This window comes from Corylus avellana, chromosome 4 (assembly GCF_965113065.1).
Source record: "Corylus avellana chromosome 4, dhCorAvel1.hap1.2, whole genome shotgun sequence".
NCBI classification, from domain to species: Eukaryota; Viridiplantae; Streptophyta; class Magnoliopsida; order Fagales; family Betulaceae; genus Corylus; species Corylus avellana.
The window spans coordinates 4,875,875-4,895,795 of record NC_142493.1 but is presented as its reverse complement, the minus strand read 5'-3'; the positions used below and the strand labels follow the sequence as shown (position 1 = coordinate 4,895,795).

The following is a 19,921-nucleotide window of genomic DNA, read 5'->3' as shown; positions in this document are numbered from 1 at the left end:
AAAAATGCTCTGCTCTCAATATCCATCACGATTAAGGGTGGGCGCGGGTCGAGGCAGGCACGAGTATCGGCCATTTCCCCAACCTGCCCCACACCCTATAGGTTTGGAAATTTCAACTTGCCACCTGAGCACAAGGAACAATATCCGCGCAGTTTCGGGTATTGCGGGGCGGGGTAGATCGGGGCAGGTTTTGCAGGTTGTCTGGATTTCTTTCTTCTCCTCTGTTTCTTCTCCTCCGTTTTCGTCTCTTCTGCAGATTTATTTTCTTCCTAAACAAACACGACCCAACAACAAAATTCCAGAACACAAAATCAAATCTTCTGTTGAGAGAAAAATCAAACAATACAGAGCAAAAACCCTAACAAAAAATCCTTAACAAGAATCAAGAACAAAATATCGTTAACAACAAAAAACCCTAACATTACAATATAATCAAACAATACAAATCAGACCGAGGGGTGATTCGGTCACGAAGGTCAATATGAGAGCCAAGAGAGAGAGAGAGAGACTTGGGGCAGATTGCGGAGGCTAGGTCAGTGCTTCTGGAGCAGCGAGAGAGAGAGAGGAGCGACAAGAGTGAGAGTCTGAGAGAGTCAAAGTGGAGTGAGGAGCGGCAATGCCGGCAAGAGTGAGAGTTGAGAGACGGAGAGAGGGTGGAGGGGAATAGGAGATGGAGGTGCGGCTGAGGAGAAATGAGAATGAAAGAACAAAGAAGAATCTAGATTCTAGGGTTTTTTATTTATTTATTTTTTAAAAGTTTATTCACAGGAAAAAATCACTAAACCCGCAACCTGCCCCGCCCCACACAGGTTGGATAAAATCCAACCCATACCCGCAAAATAACACTGAAAATTCGTGCAGGACGAGTCGAGGTGGCTTTGTGGGTTGGACGGGTTTTTGCTCACCCTTAATCACTATAGGTCTCCATCATCTTAGTGTAGGAATTCCAATTTTATATATAGAGCTTTATACTCTTGCTCCCTCGTAATCGAGCATTTGGTGACTCTCAACTTTTGTTTAACCTAGAGTTCATCCCTTGACTGTCTAGGGCTTGTTTGAGTGTTCTTTTAACCAAGTATTCCATTAATTCCATCAAATGTTACAACTAAAGGCTTAGTTGGTTTTTTTTTTTTTTTTTTTTTTGGCCTAATCATAATACAGTAAGCTGGAATAAGTGCTAACTAAACCCTGTTACCAAACAGCCAGAAGTTCCAACACTAAACCAGAATAGACATGTCCACCAAGTGCTGCAACCAAATTGCACCCTTCTTCAACAAACTAACCTAAACGCACGGCCCAGCAGCCGTATCGCAGCACCACGCGCACGCTGCCTCCCGCGACAGCTAACCGTTGTATCGACCTTCACCGCTACCGGAGAGATCACGCCGCTCAGCCCACCACCGGAACAGCACTACAAAGAGAAAAAAGCGTTTAACCCATCGCCAACACCCACCAGAGCAGCACTGCCACACCGTCCCGCCCAAACACCGGAACAACGCCGAACACCACTCGCAGCACTACAGGTAACGGGTGAGCAATAACCCACTGCCGCACAATCAACACCACACACGGCACTGCACAGCGAAATCTCCCAAGAAACCACTGCTGTGATACCGGATGATAAGAACCGTAGTTCTTATTGTCCAAACTCAAAGAAAACCAAAGAAAAAATAGAGAAAGATATGATCTCTTCGATGGATCTAGCCTTGTAATGCTCTTGTATTTTCTGATGAATTATGGATGAAAATGGAGCCTCAACCGATTGCTCATAGATATTGACTGAAATTGTTATTGGATGAAAAGCACTTACATTGCTTTTATAGAGTAGAAAATATACCTAGGAATCAATAACCCTAATCATTGTAGGAAGAGAAATCCTAACCTACGGGTTTCTTATTTTGGTTTTTTATTTTTATTTTTTCTATTTTTTCTATTTTTTTTAAAGCGTATTTTGTGTTTGGTTGACGAGAAAACTCTGGGAAAGAATAGAAACTGAAAATTTTGACATTACTTGCGAGCGTTTGGAAGGCATTGGAAGGCTTTGGACCAATGGCTCTTCGGTGAGCTTCATCGTGCTTCTTCAACAAGCTCAAGCTCAATCTCAATCCTAATCTCAACAACGTTGCTCATCGCAATCTCTCAACGGGTACATTTCTTCTTCATACCTTTCTTATTTTATTTTATTTTATTTTTTTTGTTTTTCCGAATTTTTTTTTTTTATAGCGTATTTGGTGTTTGGTTGCTGAGAAAACTCTGGGAAAGAATAAAAACTGAAAATTTTGCAATAAATGAAGAAATATTTTTTGCAATAAATGAAGAAATAAAGAATTAAATGCACAATTTTTAAGGCTAAACTATGATTTTAAATGCCAAATTATGATTTTGTCAAATGCTTAAATGTGTCTTTAAAAATCACGTTTTTAAATTGGATTTTTTGAAATCTCAAAACCAAAGAGACCTAAAAGAAAAAAGTAATAAAAATTGAATATCCTCAAATTAGAAACGAAGAAAAGAAAGACATATATATATATATATATATATATATATATATATATATATATTGTTAATAAAATATTCCCTACAGAAACAAAGGCGAAGATAGTAGGAGCTTTGGCCAGAGAGAGAAGTGAGAGGGAGATAGAGGGAGAGGTTTAGGCTCTATCAATGGCTGCGTCGGCTTCCACAACATCATATCTGAATAGAGGAGGAGCTGATGCTGATAGTGAAGTGGAGTGGGAAGGAGTACACGGTGCGAGTGTGTGGGGACGACTTGGTGGGTGAGTTGAAGCGCCAAATCTGCGAGGTCACCACTATGTTGCTGAAGCGGTAGAAGCTTCTGTACCCCAAAGTCCTTGGATCCAAACTCGCCGATGACTCCGTCTTGCTCTCTCAACTCCTGCTCAAGGCCTCCCTCAAGATGACCATGATTGGGTGTTTCAATCTCTATTTGTGTGCGTTTTGTTTGTGTTCTTGTTAATTTGGTTTGTTTACTCTATTTTGTTGTTGCTGATAAATTTCAAGTCGAAATTTTGTTGATATTGAACAAAAATTGAAAACATAGAAGTGTTTGATAATGGGTTTCTTTTACTGGCCCTCTTCAAGCACGCTCATGGTTAATTTAGCTGACATTTTTGATGGCTGTGTTTTTTTTTTTTTTTTGTAACTGGGTTTCATTTAGTGTAGCAATTGGGATTTGTTTGCTATTAGAATTGGGCAACTTATAGTTTTATGTTAAGGGGAAGTGGAGGACCATTATATGGGTCGCTAAAAGTTGTACTTTGTTATGGTATTCGGGATATGATTATAGTATCACACTTTGATTTAGGTTCTTCTTTTCATTAGACAGAGGAATTTCACCGTTTTTGTAACTCTTCCTAAAAAATGAAAGTTGAAGCATGTTTCTGCAGGAAGATTTAAGCTGACCATATTCTCACACGCACACATACTTAAAATTGTTTTCTGTCAAAATTGAATCTTTGTTGCAAGAGGCTTTTAGTGGATAAAGGGGTGCAACTGAACGAAATTTGACTGAAAGCGTTCTGTTTTCTAGGTATTTTTATGTTTAATGGTTGTGAATATAACACCTGTTCAAGTTTTTATGCCAGAGCTACTAACTCAAGGGTGCTACATCTTCTGCCTCTGGTAATGTTCTTGTAGACTCATGTCATGTGCACATGAATCTGGTAGACTTCAAGAAAGTGGTGGGGCTGTGATGCGTAGCTGGTGCATATTTTTTGTTTTTGTTTCCGACACTATATTAGAAGATAACATTTTTTTTTTCTTTTTTTTTTCGTTTGTCAAAATTTCTCCTTGTTGATTTCCTAAATATTAGTTCAAAATTAAGTTGCCACTAAATTTGAAATGGGAAATAAAGTAATAAAAGTTATAATTGTTGTTGATGAGCTGTTCATTCACGTGCTGGATACTGAGATTTACCGTGTCTTTTGAATTTTTGAACTTATTACTTTGAATTGATACTGAGCTCAACTGAATCTCTAGTACTGTTGAAGATGATCTAATTGTAGAGGAAACGGACTCTCCTGAGGTTATCGATGATTTTGAACTTGGGAATGATGAAGCTGTTAGCATTCACATTAAAGATAAAGAACTGAATAAGCAAAAATTGAGGAGACATATAGATCAATACAAGGTCAGTTATTTTTATATATTTTTTGGTCTTTTATGTAATTGTGGAAGTTTTAGAATTTTTTTGAGCTATTCGAACTTGTAGGCCACATGCAACAAAATCCCTGAAACCGAAGGAATAAGTGCTACTTTGAACAATTGACTTTGCTTACATGCTTTTCTATATGACATATCATGATGCTTGAGTAGAAATGGAGAATTTGATTGTTAGCTTTTAGCAAATACGAGGATTAAACCGGTTCTCTTGCATGCATTTGCTATCACAGCGTGCAGTTGTTACATCATATTGATAAGGGCTCATCAATGTTCGTGCATTATTTATCAAAGACGAATCAAGACTTCCATGATAAAGGATCATTCCTGGACCAATAGTTTAATCGGAGATACTTGCTGCTAATGAGTCATTATTGACTTCTGTCCTTTACCATGCATGATTGGTGGTTTAATTACCTTCTTTTTTTTTCTATTGAGTTGTATTATTTTCTTTTCCTTCTTTTTTTTTTTTTTGGGGGGGGTGGGGGGAGTGGTTTGAGGCAGTGGATCTTCTTGTGTAAACAGTCGTTGTTGACTTATGTACCTCCTGGGGTTGTGGCAGTGGTGCTTCTTGTGTAAAGAATCATCTAATAGTTGACTTATGCCCCACCCAACAATACCTAAAGAACAAGTGATATAAAAGACATTGAATAGGCAAAACAGATGACATTTGGGAACATGTCATCTAATTCTGTAGCCATCTTTGATTCCTATGTACCCTTGAATTATGCTGCATTATTAAGTAAATTTTTCTAAAATAACCTTCTAAGAGTGCGGTATGAAATATGAAAAAAAGGCTCTATGTTATACACCCTGTCATTGAGTTGAACAGGGTTTCAAATAGCTCTGTTTTTATATCCTATACAACTCTCTTCTGAAGTTTCTTATCATTTGTAAATGAGCCTCCCTCACTCTATTGATCTGCTGTAGGCATCTAGTCTTCCTTGATTAACTAAGAACATTTCTCATTGGGATCCTTTCATTGATCAACCAAGTACGTGCTTGGAGGGGAGCCTTGATGTATATGCTGACAGTGTTGCTATTACTAAGAACTTAAAGGTGCCATCCCTCATTTACAGTAACCATTAACAGAAACTATTGGGCCATAGATGGAATTGGTAATCAAGTTTTGGTCGTTAGTTTTCAACCAGCCTTAAACTGCTTGTATCACTAATGCTTTATAGCCACTCATCCCAAGTACCGCGATAAGCCTCTTACGCACCATCATGCCTAGACTGCTAATTCTATTACTGGATATTGTGACTTGTTGTCTTTTATTTTCTTTAGCCTTAACTGGTTAGGTAGACAACCACATCAGGTTGCTTGGGGCCCAATGCCTCTGGTACTTTGTGTATTTCTTCTCTTTGTTTGGGTAACATATGGAGGGTAATCTAATTTTTCCAAGATCAGTCAGTTGTTTATGGTGAGTGCCTAGCAAAATTCTCTACAAACTTTTCCAAATTGTTATATATATATATAAGTAATTATTATATAAAAAAGCGCAGAGAGGCGTAACCTACATACACGGAAAGTATAAAAGAGAGTGTCTAAGAGGGAGAAAAATGAGAAAGGAAATCAGAGAAACTAATCCTTATAGGAGCTAGCCAAGCGGCCGTCCAGGAATACAAAGTAAAGAAGAAAAAATGAGTCAATTCCTCTATAGTCCTAGTGGAGTTCTCAAAGCATCTAGCATTCCTTTCATTCCAAATACACCACATAAGACACAGAGGGATCATCTTCCACACTACCGCGCTTCGAGAACGGCCTCCCGACCACCAGCAATTGAACAAGCCCCTTACCTTGCAAGGCATGACCCAATGCAACCCAAACCGATCAAAAATAGTATGCCAAAGAAGACTTGCGATCTCGCAATGGAGAAGAAGAAGATCGACTGACTCTCCATTCTTCTTGCACATACAACACCACTCCACTACCACTAGGTTCCTCTTCTACAAGGTGTCGTGAGTCAAAATTTTGCCTAAGGCCGCGGTCCACCCAAAAAAAGGCCACTCGCAAAGGCACCTTAGTACGCCAAATGACCATCGAATACGATCCATAGAACCTGTGGATATCTTGCAAGAGTACAACCGATCTAAGAAAGAAGAAATCAAATCCATCTCACAATCCTGTACCGGCCGCACAAACATGACATTCCACTCGACAACTCCAATCTATATATATATATATATATATATATATATATATATATAGATTTAAGATATGTATCAAACTAATCAGGTGTGGTTTTGGGGAGAAATTGAGGGATTGGATAGTGCATTGTATTTCTATGTTGTGACTTTCCATAGTTATTAATAGTTCAGTGTCTGGATTCTTTAGTAATTCTTGTGGATTGAGACGGGGATTCAAGGTGAGAATTGTTTTCAGTATTTGTTGGATACAAGGAGGGTGATGGGCCAAAAGTCAGGTTTTGGTATGGGGAACAACCTTTGAAGATATCTTATCTGGAATTGTTTAGTATTGCATGTTGTGAGGATGTGTGGGTAGCTGAACATATGCTGCTTAGAAATGAGAATATTCAATGGAATATGTTTTTTACTAGACCTGTACCTGATTGGGAGGTGGATTTGGTCTCCTCTTTCTTTGAGATGTATTCTCTCAAAGTAAGGCAAGGGGATGTAGATAAAATATGCTGCATCCCTTCTAAGAAGAGCAGGTTTGAAGTGAGGTCATATTATCAAGTGTTAACCATACCTACTGGTTTTCCTTTTCCATGGAGAGATATTTGGAGAGTTAAGGCTCATTCGAGAGTGGCATGCTTTATGTGGTCGGCAGCATTAGGAAAAATATTGACTTTGAATAACCTGATGAAGATGAATGTTATTGTGGTAGATTGTTGTTGTATGTGCAAGAAGAGTGAGGAGTTCATTGATCACCTTTTTCTTCATTGTGAAGTAGCAAGAAATTTATGGAATTTGCTTTTAAATTTGTTTGGTGTTTGGGCTATGCCTAGAAGGGTGAGTGAGTTGTCGCCTGTCGGTGAGTTGGGGAGGTCAGGTGGGACATCGTAACATTTTGGAAGTTTGGTGGTTGGCCCCATTGTGTTTAATGTGGTATATTCGGAGAGAGTGACATGCAAGGAGCTTCGAAGATCAAGTTACTTCGGTGGTGGAACTGAAAAAGATTGTTATGTTCCATTTCTTTTACATGTGGATAGCAGCGCATAATAATTTGCTTTTTTTCCAGATTTCATATTTTTTGGACTTTTGTTCTTCTTTTTTTCCTTAATAGGAGTTTCTTTTGTATACTATACTAGGGTTACGCCCCCTTGCGCTTTTCTAATGAAATTGAATTACTTATCCGAAAATGTATCAAACCAATCATTTTTATTAGTTAAATCTCATCTAGGGAACCTATTATAACAAATTGTTAGATTTTATTTTGCTACTTTATGTAATTTTTGGAGAGGAAAAAAATGCAAAAATAATTGGAGGGGAGAGTTAAGCAAAGGTGTAGATTAGGACTGCAAACAGGCCTAGCCAAATATCAGGATATTTAAGCTCAGGTCGGTGATCTAGAGGTGTGCTCTAGCTTTTCCCTGAGTGTGACTTAGCAAGGAATCACTGTTCCAACTTGGCTTGCAGCTGCATGACTAGCTCATTAGCAGCTTAACCCTGGGTCATGAACTCCACTCTAAATAACGAGCTCTTTTTTTCTTTTTTTTTTAGACTTTCAAAAGTTAGGCAGAAATCAGAAAAACCAGAGGTGCCTGGTATCACAAGATGGACCTGAACTCTAGGTTCGAGCTAAAATTTTTTTGGCTTAGCTTAGTAAACAAATGAGCTTGAACTCTAGTTTCGAACTCAGTTCATTCAATTTGAGAGCAAGCTGGAACCACAGTAGGTTGCAAATGGCTTGGCTTTATTGGTTCCTTAGGAAGAGACTCAAAATTCTCGTCTTCAATCATGTATCTTAGATCCAGTATTTTGAAGGTATTACTGGGGAAATAAGCTGCATGATGAATGAGAGAGCATTTACTCATCTCTGGGTCATTATAGGGATGATCTTTTGGGTTGTTTAAGGATGCCTTGCTCTTCCTCGTTTAATTATTCCATAAATAGGTTAATTACAAAAGACATAAGCCCCAGCCAAAGAGTACGTAAGATTGAATAAAAGAAGAATGATACCGAGTAATTTGAGAATTGGCATATTGCTCTGAGTGTTTCCATATGAAAAATTGAAACGATGTGATTCCTTTTGTTGACTATTATACATTGTCATTAACAACGTTTTCACGAGCAATTCTCATATCCATATTTTACCACCTGTAGTAGTCCTCTCAGAGGATACTGCATCATGTAATGGACTACATGCATTTTTTGTGTTGGTAGAGAGGGAGGCATGTTTATAACTGACTATTGCTGATACTCTACATTGCATGCATATTTAAACATAGTAAAAGGCATGTAGAGCAGACCGCCCTGCTTGACACTTCTTTGGCAAACCTCGTTGATGATGTTACTTGGTCATGTATTCTATTGTAGATTGAACTAAAGAATCCATGTCGTGAAGGAAAAAGGCTGCTTGTTCTAGATATTGATTATACTTTATTTGAACACCGATCAACAGTAGAGAACCCGCTTGAACTTATGCGGCCTTATAAGTGGTCTGTTCTTTGCATGTTTTTAATTTTTATTTGCGTCTTTAACTGCAAGTTAATTCTGACATTTTTGTGTACAGATCTGCATGAGTTTCTTACAGCCATTTATGCAGAGTACGATATCATGATATGGTCTGCAACCAGGTCAGACTTTCACTTGGCATCCCCCTGGCTCCCAAAATTCTTGTATTAAGATCATGCCATCGAAGGAGCAAAGATCAATCTCTCATAACTGATTTTTGCAATCTCTTTCTACTTAAAGGATTTGGTATCTGGAACTGTCCTTTTTCTGGCCTTAATGTAGAAAGATATTACTGCTGAAAGTGCCTAAGATTAGGAGGCTTTCTTATTACATTTTTGAAAGTTGTCATGATTATACGTGAAATTAAATGTGTTGAGTTATTTTCTTAGGCAATTGGGTAGATGAAACTATTGCTATATATATAAATATATATCCTTTCTACAGCACCAAGTGGGTTGAATTAAAAATGGGACAGCTCGGGGTACTCAGCAATCCTAACTACAAAATCACAGCTCTTCTGGACCACTTAGCAATGATCACAGTGCAATCAGATACCCGTGGAATCTTCGATTGCAAGCCACTGGGCTTGATTTGGGCTCAATTCCCTGAGGTATAGGCATCAGATAATACTTTAATTATCTGCATTTGCGTCCTTTTCTATATCATTTAAAGGTTATTGGGACTTTCATAAAATTGTATCACAAGAGAAAGATGAAGAGAATGAGAAGAGTTTCCATGGAAAGTTGCTTGCATACATACACGCTAGGAAATTACCCTTGAAAAATACTCAACTCTCTTAACACTGCCTCTGAAACTGGAGCGCAGATGTCCATCATGCCCAGCTTGTTGTCGAGATTTCAAAAATGATTCTTGCTTAATGCTTTTGTGGAACCTCTCTCAACTGATCAAATGACATAATATAGGGTGTAGCAATTGCTTTCTCATTACTATGTCTCATACAAAATGATGATCAATTTCGATGTTTGGATCTCTCTTGGTTACTATATTAATTGCTGCTTTATTATCACAAAACATCTTCATGGGCTTGTTATTAGAAAAGCCTCCTCCAAGAAAGATATCACCTGTTCTATGGGTCATATTCCAAAGTACATTACTTCTGCACTAGATTGCGAGATTAGACAGCTCAGTGCATATCTATGGTGCGCTTCTCTGTATTGATTAATGGTAGTCCATCTGGCTTCTTGAATAGTTCGTATGGAACTGAAACAAGAGTATCTATTATTCGCAGTTTCTTGTTCGCTGTTGTCATTGAGGCATTGTGTGGAATGTTGGTTGCCATGATGTATGGGGGCTCTTATCAGGCTTTTTAGTGGGGTCAAAGGAGTAACGATGTAGTTTATCTCCTTAAATAATTTCAATTTCATCATTGTGAAGGATGGCACCATTTTTTGATTTTTCTTCACTTTGTCAAACACTTTTTGGGGAATCCTCGTTCCTGGTTTTGTATGGTTGATTGGATGGAATGGGTTGAGGTTGTTGGTGAGGTCTGTAGTGTTTGCGTGGGTTAGACTTTGTTGGGTCTGGGAGTGTTGAAGGTGCATGGGGAGGTTCTTCTTAGTAGAAGCGAAATCCTTTGGATTCATCATCAAGCGTGGGGTAACTCCCTCAGGCTGAGAATAGCAGACGAGGGAAAGGGTACCTAAGCTCAAATCTTTATGGGGAGAGAGGGAGGCATTGTGGAGAGCAGTGGTGGAAGCGAAATATGAGAGCTTGTGTGGTGGGTGGTACTCCAATGCAATGCATGGGTCCCATAGGTGGGGGTATGGAAAAACATTAGGAGGGAGGAGAGGGGATTTCTCCAAATTAGTGAGATTTGAGGTGGGAGACCGGTTTAGCCAAATAAGTGTTCCAGCAAAGCAAAGGAAAGATAAAATGGGTAGGTCTCCCCTTTTTAAGAACTTTTGGAGTAAATAAATTGATTTAATTAGTTGCTGGAGAATTATAAGTTGTCATAGAGGCCATCTTTATATAGATTAAAACATTTTTTTTTTTAAAAAAAAAAAAAAGCAATAAGATCAATATTCCTCATTTTCTTGCAATTCTTCTATCATTTTGGGCCCAAAAAATAGGTCTACAATGGAAAGCGATATATGCAGCCTTTGACAAGGCCTGCATCTCAAAGAGCTTGGTGTGCATGGACAAATCAAAAACCAAAGTACTAGCATATGCTTTAAAGCACTAAATATACTTCCCATACAAATAAGATTTGTTAACATTTAATTTTACACCATCCATACCCTATTTGATAGGCTACGAAAGCCATCTCTTTTGGCATAAAAAGACTAATAAAATTTTATTTAGGAAAAAAACAAATTATCACTTTACATTTCAAACACAAAATTACAAATGTTGGAGACAAGTGAAGTGATAAGAATTTACAATATGAAGTGCTACTATCTACAACTATATACTTACAAAAAAAAAAAAAAAAATTGTTTATCCCCAAATTTAAGTAAAACCCCATTACCCTTGTTGATATAGATTTTTGGACGGCCAGACTGGTGATGGGTCACCTGCAAAATAGAAAAAATAGTCACCTGAAGTCCACCGATCCTCGGGAGGACTGAGGACACTCCGATGCTTAAGTCAGTAAAAGTTTTGATTAAAAAACTATATAAAGATTATGAAATCCAGAGAATAAGTATATAATCCATACCTGAGGGGTATATCCATTTTTATGGGATAGGTTCCTTGCCTAATATAGTAAGAAGCATGGATTCCAATACGGTGTGAATTTTCTTGTAGAGTGTAATTTACCAAATGTATCACACAAATAGCTATGTGGATGTAGTTTCCATGGGAAAAGAATTTTAAATTATTTTCCTTTGATTACCTAGTTACCTTCCATGTAAAGGCAAATTGAGTGAGTCCCTAACAACCCCATTAAAAATCTAAAAATCATTTTTAATCTCTAAAAGTATGAAGAAAAAAATAAAAAAAATTTGGGTCCCATCCAAAATTTGATAAAAATATAAATGGGTTTTCTGAAAATTAAAAAAAATCTAAAAGTCATTTTTCACAAAAATATCAAAAAATAAACCTTTTTTTTTTTTTTTTTCAAAAAAAAAAAACCTAAAAATTTAAATCATAAACAATTACTATAAGTCAAGAAGATTACCTGTATCCAAATCGAGTGTTTTGAGCAATCAAAACTTTGGTTTCCACCACAAAACGTCATTGGATCCTCTACAATAAATTTTACCTTTTGTATCGTCCTTGAGGATCTTGCAAAGGCCATTGGGAAAATCACAAGGAAATAAAACCTTATAATCACTTCCAAAAAGAACCATCTTTGCAAGATGATCAGCTGCTCTGTTCGTTTCACGCCATGCATGAGAAACTTTATACTTTTCAAACTTACTTAAAAGCTCCCAAATTTCCTTTAAACAACTAGCAGCCTTTTGACTAAATGGTTGGTCATTGTTAATGGTCTTCATAGCACTCAATGAATTAGACTCGACCCATATTACCTTAATGCTCATATCCAAAGCAAGACGAAGACCACTCTCTATAGCCCATAGCTCGACCAAGAATATGTCATCTCCATGTGCATTATAGGCAAAAGCACATATCGGGTCACCCATATGTTCTCGAAGCAATCCACCAAACTCGGATCTTTTCGGAGTTATAGATCCATCAGTGTTTAATTTTGTCCACCCAAAATCTGGTTTTTCCCATTTGCACATGGATCCAAGTGGAGTAAGATGGCCACTTCCTTGTTCTTGGTTAAGATTTAGGGGAAAAACCCTCTTATTGGTTCTCTTGAGTCCCGGAGAAGACTTGCATAATTTCCCATTTTTTTGGTCTTCTTTCTTAGCATGGTGGTTCTTCCTTTGGAGGTAGCTCCACTCTTGAACTTTCTTTGGGATGGTTGGCCAAGCAGTGTTGTCATAATTGGGCTCAAATGTTTCCTAAAAAAAAAAAAAAAAAAAAAGGGCATTATTTAGCTTATTTTTTCTCATTATTCAGCTTAAAACCTTTCAAATTATTACTTGGGAGATAAGGTAATATAAAGCAAAAAAAAGAAAAAAAAAAAAAAAAAAAAGAAGAAAAAACTACAAATATTGTTCGAAACACATGCACACACAATTATATTACAAGTGTTAATATAGAAGAGAAATAAGTTGAACATGAATCAAGCATATAAGATCTAAACCCCAAACATAATAACTAAGTCATGAATATATCACAATTGAAATGCACGGCAGTTCTTCAAAATATTGTCATATATATATATATATATATATATATATATATATATATAAAATTGATCATTACAATCCTAGTAGAGCAAGCATTTTATATCTCATGTAGCTCCCTTCTTTAGTCCTATTATAAGGATTTGCTGGCAACTTGGCCACCATTAAAAGAATAATGAAAAAATAAATAAAAGTATTTGCACAAAAATATAAAATGTATAAGAAGAAAATAAAACTTAAAAAAACTGTTTGATGTGCTCATAAAAAATCATCAATATGAATATGAAAGAATAAAAAGATAGAGAAAAACAAAAAAGGAAAAGAGTCTACTCTCTTAGTTTGGCTAAAGGAGAGTAGAGCAGGAAAAATGATTAGAAGGTGCTTAGAGTTGTAACAATTACATGTTTAAATTAAAATGATATGTTTATTTTTATTTTTTAAAGCAAAACTTGAGAGTAGGTGTGAGCGTTGACCTAAACAGGTCAAAAATTCCACCCATCTAACTTTTGACTGAATAGAATTAAAAGAGATATTTTGTATCAAAAACCAAATAGATGCTTCAAGGGGTGCAAAATCGAACTGAGACTGTCAAATGTCAATTTAGTTTCAGGTCTATTGGTTGGTGTTAATAGTGTAGCGGCAGAGGTATAAGATATTGCAAATGCGTCCAGATCTTCAAAAGATCTAGTGGCCATTAGAATTGGAGGTGTTAGATTTTACACCCTCGCAACCAAACATGGCTTCAATTAGGCATAGAGGCGCGATATCTCACATTTTAAATACCGAACTTCTTTAAAGTGCCCAAACACCTAATATTCCAACCGGTTTTGTTGGAACCTTTAGTTGTGTCAAGCGAGGTAGTAATTTACACAACCCTCCTTAAGGAGGTCCCAAAAGTGAATGAGCCAACTAGAACTTTTGATAAAAAAAGAAAAGGAGTAATAGGTCAAAATGCATATATATTAACTAGGTCAAAATGTTCAGAATTGCTTGTTTAGCAATCAAAATTGCTTGTTTAGCAACTGAGCAAGTAGAGATTGGCTAAATAGCCCTGCCAAATATAGGGGTAAAAAGAGAGGAACATGCTAAGATAATTTTTTTTTTTTTTTAACCTTCTTTAAATGGGTCAAGATGCTAAAGATTACATGTTTATTTGATTGAGCCATAATAGGCCTAAACAAATTCAAGAAGTCCAAAAAAAGGACAAGAAACATTTTTTTTTTAATTAAAAAAATATTATAGGAAAATGACCAAATAGGTCATAATTTTACCGGAAGAGGCAAGAGCAAAGATTGAAGGGTTCCCAAAAGAAAGGAAAACAAAGCCAATCAAATAAAGGCCCAATAGCTAGTCAAATTTGGACACAAAAAAGGCCCAATAGCTGAGATTAAGGCTCAAATATACGGAAAACAAGCCCCTCTATGTAATGTGTGTGTTCAAGAATAGAAAAACTTGGAAACCCAAACTGACCAACTGAAATGAAAAAGACCCGAGCTCGATTCAACTTGATGGCTGAATTTCGACATCTTTGTTTCGACAATCAAAATTTACCATACCATCTTGTATGCCCAAGTTGTTTAAGCTCAACAATCACAGAGGAAAAAAAAACCATTTAAACATATAATATTTACTAGAATTCATAGAATCTCAAAAAGAAATTACAAGTAATGTCCACCAAATAACTTGAGAATTATTTTTAAGAACATCACTTAGTAAAAGTTGGACCTGTGAATATTGAGGACCAACCATTTAGAGGAATATAAAGAATAACTAAAACGATAAAGCAATATATATAAATACATATATACACATATATAAAATTAGATTCCGGTAGAATCAACTTCAAGACTTTGTGGCAATCCCTCCAAGTAGAGCTGGCATTTGGCACTTGCTCATGTCGCTTCACTGCAAAATAATTTATAATTTAGTTCTTATTTTGGTAAGAATTATGACCATTAGATACCACGACCGACCAACTGTTGTTTGATGATGTGACCATGAAGATTAGCCACATAATATGACAATGTCGATGCACCACTTTGAAGACAAGACACGGCATGCTTAAACTTGAAACCTTAAAAGGCAAACATCAAAACAGGAACAAAAACAGGATACAAAGCAAGGGAAAGTTGACATAATTAAACTAGAGAAGCGATTAAAAGAATGACCAAAGTTTCGAATAAATAATTTATTAAACTGTTATATACGACTGTTGTTTTGATGATGTGACCGACATAATATGACAATGTGAATGTGCCAATTTGAAAACACGACATGTTTAAACTTGAAACCTTAAAAGGCAAACATCACAAGCAGGATACAAGATACAAAGCAAGGGAAAGTTGACATAATTAAACTAAAAGAAATGCATACCTCAGTTAAGGTCATGGAATTGGATTGAACAACACAAGCATGAGAAGAACCTCCAAGAATGTTCATGTTTGGTAATGGGGCAGCAGCAAGAGTCTCATGGTGGATCAAATGAGGTCCCATTGCAATGGCAGTGCCTATGCATGCACAAATCAAGAATTTAATGCTTAAAAATAGTATGTGTGGGCTATTCTGAAAAATCTTTTGTAGATTTTATATTCATGTGAGGTCTTCATGGGGATTTGTTGGGAAATAAAATTTTTGTGGGACAAATTTAACTCGTTAGGGCAAAAAATGTTTTGGCTTTTTATTTATTTTCCAGTATTTGTTTCATTATTTGTATGTAGAAGATTCATAGATAGAACTAACTCTAAACCCTGTATTTTTTAAAAACACTAAAAGCACCGATTACAAGCCAACAGCTAACACAGCCTCACAACGGCTTAACTAAGCAGACTAAAACCAGAACCCAACCTGCAGGACAACAAACTACAGAAAAAGGAACCACCAAAACCAACATAACAAACCCCCAAAACCAAAGACGGCTCTCATAGAGACAACAAACAGACCACACAAAACCAGCCAGCAGTAAACCATCTTTATAGATAGTACTGACTTATAAGCTTCTTGGATGTAGCACAACTCTAATTTTGCACACTGTTAAGTTGACAATGGTAGGTTTCATGAATTTATGGCCTCGATATTGTCAAATTAAAAGTTGTGGGGAATTTCTTATTTATGAATCTAAGTTTCTGATTTTCTGAACCTTTCTGAATCAAGTGTCAAAAATGTTGTTCCTACTTTGAAATATTATAAAAGACCAATCTTAGGGTAATGGATTATGTATCTCTTTCTAGTAGTACACTTGTTTAAGAACACTTACCAAAAGAATCGGTTAAGGAATGTATGGGTTGCCTGAACCAAGAGAGAGAGCAGCAATGCAAGCCTGTGAGAGCCGAGAGAGAGAGCGGCAATGTAAGCCTTTGAGAGCCGAGAGAGAGAGCAGCAATGCAAGCCTGTGAGAGCCGAGAGAGAGAGAGAGAGAGAACGGCGAGAGAGAGGAAGCGGCGGTGTGAAAAAACCCTAGCTCCTGCTAGGGTTTTTTTTAAATGTTTCTTAGAAGGGCAAAAGCGGCGGTGTGAAAAAACCCTAGCTCCTACTAGGGTTTTTTTTTTAAATGTTTCTTTAGCAGGGCGGTCGGTTCAGGTCGGGTACTTACTTGCTTTTTTTTTTTTTACCCACAACCCGCCTTCCCCGGGTTATACGAAATTTCAGTCTTTAATTTACTTAAGTTTTTTTTTATGTGTTTCTTAGCGGGGCGGGTACTTGCTTTACCAAAATTTGTTACCCGACCCGACCCTCTACTCACGGGTTGACCCGTTTCCCAAAAAAAAAACCTTAAAAAAAAAAAAATCGTCTGTCAGAGGAGTAGCTGACGCTGATAGTGAAGTGGAGCGGGAAGGAGTACACGGTGCAACTGTGTGGGGACGACTCGGTGGGTGAGTTGAAGCGCCGAATCTCCGAGGTCACCACCGTGTTGACGAAGTGGCAGAAGCTTCTCTACCCCAAAGTCCTTGGATCCAAAACTCGCCGATGACTCCGTCTTGCTCTCTCAACTCCCGCTCAAGGCCTCCCTCAAGATGGCCATGATTGGGTACTACAATCTCTATTTGTGTGCGTTTTGTTTTTGTTCTTGTTAATTTGGTTTGTTTACTCTATTTTGTTGTTGTTGATAAATTTCAAGTCGAAATTTTGTTGATATTGAATAAAAATTGAAAACAGAAAAGTGTTTGATAATGGGTTTCTGTTACTGGCCCTCTTCAAGCACACTCATGGTTAATTTAGCTGGCATTTTTGATGGCTGTGTTTTTTTTTTTTGTAACTGGGTTTGATTTAGTGTAGCAATTGGGAGTTGTTTGCTATTAGAATTGAGCAACTTGCAATTTTGTGTTAAGGGGAAGTGGAGGACCGTTATATGGGTTGCTAAAAGTTGTACTTTGTTATGGGATCCTTTCATTGATCAACCAAGTACGTGCTTGGAGGCTCTACAAATACCAGCGGAACGTGCCACTGGATTCACTGCCCCTGGGGAGATGGCTGGTGCTTTGGACGGGGAACTTGTCCACTATTTGCGGAGAATTACATCTCGCTTACGTGAGGCGGTACGTCACTGTGCCTGTCTTCTGACGTTGGTTTTCACAAGAGATTTAGTTTTCAGTTTCCTCACAGTTTCTATGCTGTTTGAGATTTTGTTGGTTTCATATCAATTTGATAATGAACATAGTATCTGACAGTTATCAATTTCTTTTGTTTGTAGATTGCTCCACGTAGAGGTAAACCCTCTCCTGAGGCTTTGGCTTGTGTTGGAAGCATCGCGAAAGCTATGGGCCCAGCTATGGAACCTCATGTTCGTGGTCTCTTGGATGTTATGTTTTCAGCTGGCCTTTCCCTTGCACTTGTAGAAGCCCTTGAGAAAATAACTATCAAGTACAATGCATTATTCACGAATCTTCTTTCTCATACATTTTGGGTGTAAATCCTTTGAGGGATTTTAAATTTCTGTTGTTTTTGATTGTTATGTCAGTATTCCATATTTGCTTTCAACTATTCAAGATCGGTTGCTTGATTGCATTTCAATGGTTCTCTCAAAATCCCATTACCCTTAGGGGGGGCCGCCTGTTGGCAAAGGTAGAGGAAGTATGGTGAATACCCCTCAGCAGGCTTCAGATATTAGTGGTTCAGCCTTAGTGCCACTCGCTTTGCAAACTCTTTGCTCGTTTTAATTTCAAGGTATGTCCACAAATTATCATCCAACATGGATCCTAATTGCACCTTTGGTTTCACTAAGAAGCTAATGTATATTTTAGGGTCATGACCTTCTTGAGTTTGCAAGAGAATCAGTTGTTGTATATTTGGATGATGAGGATGGAGCCACACGAAAAGATGCTGCCCTTTGTTGTTGTAGATTAGTTGCAAATTCTATTTCTGGTATTGGATGTACACCTTTTGCTCTTGGTTGGTTGAATCGAGCTGGAGGAATGAAATGACGTCTTGTTGCGGAGGTTTGGCATTTAACTATACTTTTCTGTTAATAAGTATGTGTGCGTGCATGTATAACTTGTCATTAATGGTAATTGGAAAAGTTTGTCACCATTGGTTTCTTTAGTTTGTTTTGTTATCCCCTCCACCCATTCAGCAAGTTTACATTAGTCTTGCATCTACTTTCAATTGTACTTTCTGTGATATATATATATTCAGCAATTGACACAAGCTGCTTGTAGACTTCTACTTGTTCATGTAATTGTTCAAGTTTTTCGATGAATACTTGTAGTATGACATCCTTAGTTTTATTTTTCAATTATTGGTTTGTGTGTGCCTGTGTTGTGTCTATGAATCATTAAGTGGCCATAGTTGTGGGGCTATATTAGTCTGTTGCTAACAATAGTTTTCAAATTAATAAGTATCACTTGCTATGTGGGGTCTTATAGTTTTATCTTAGTAGAATTGTTTGTATAATAGGGCAGATTGGAGAGCTAGGTGCTTACAAATTTAGTGTGATAGATAAGTGTAAATTTACTTTTGGATATCCATAAATAATCCACTAGATGCACCAGTAATTATCTTGTGAATGATGGTCAATTTGGTAGTCCAAATTAATTTTTCCATGAGGGTTTATGGCGTCAAAATTTTGCATGTTTCCATTAAGTGTAATATATTCTTGGATTGATTGTACTGATTTCCATCAATCCAAATATGTATGGAACCAAATATTGATGTTGATTTAGGTATCACTGGCTAGAAACATTGAAATTCGGATGGAGAAAAAAAATTGATTAGTGCATGGAAATACATAACAAATTTGTAGTGAAAATTGTTCCCTTTAGATTTTTTACTGTTTAGCTAACCCACATAGAAGAAACAACACCGTTGTGCAGTTTTACAATCAACTTTATTTGGAAAAGTTCAGTTGGCGGCCAATGTTGGATGATCTATCTTTTAATTCTATTAGTGTTGCAGAGGCTGTGGTTGGAAACAACTTTTGTGGAGAGTGAAGTTTTTGAGGTTGTGAGAGCTCTGAATGGTGATAAGGCCACGAGTCCTGATGGATTTTCGATGGCTTTTTTCGAGACTTGCTGGAAGGTCCCTAGAGAGGATATCATGAATGTATTTTAAGAGTTTCATCTCTGCGGGAGGTTTGAAAAGAGCCTCAATGTTACTTTTTTCTCCCTTATCCCTAAGGGCTGTTGATATTAAGGATTCCAGTCCTATTAGTCTTGTGGGTGGTGTCTATAAAATTATCTTTAAAGTTTTAGCTAACAGGTTGACACAGTGCTAGAGAAAGTTATCTCCATGTCTCATAATGCGTTTATCAGAGGGAGACAAATTTTTGATTCAGTTCTTGTAGCTAATGAATGTTAACTGGGATTTTCTGCTTTATTTGTTGAGAAGATGTGGCTTTGGGGAGAAATGAAGAGTTTGTATAGTTTACTATATCTCTGTGGTGCATTGCTT

At 37.1% G+C, this 19,921-nt stretch overlaps 1 protein-coding gene and 1 pseudogene across 2 annotated transcripts; one reads left to right on the top strand and one right to left on the bottom strand.

The window, feature by feature from the left end:
* The first annotated feature begins 1,237 nt into the window (after positions 1-1,237).
* On the top strand, positions 1,238-9,829 carry LOC132178887 (ubiquitin-like domain-containing CTD phosphatase; annotated as a pseudogene). The gene is made up of 6 exons (XR_015911940.1): positions 1,238-1,530; positions 2,029-2,146; positions 2,585-2,931; positions 4,000-4,150; positions 8,682-8,798; positions 8,880-9,829. The product of XR_015911940.1 is annotated as a ubiquitin-like domain-containing CTD phosphatase (transcript).
* Positions 9,830-11,986: 2,157 nt separating this feature from the next.
* LOC148586181 (uncharacterized) lies at positions 11,987-16,006 on the bottom strand. Its single transcript, XM_088515485.1, has 3 exons — positions 15,937-16,006; positions 15,413-15,546; positions 11,987-12,751 (listed from the first exon to the last, which is right to left on the bottom strand). Exons 1-3 carry the CDS (start codon positions 16,004-16,006, stop codon positions 11,987-11,989), a joined length of 969 nt encoding a protein of 322 aa, XP_088371611.1.
* Positions 16,007-19,921: the final 3,915 nt, after the last annotated feature.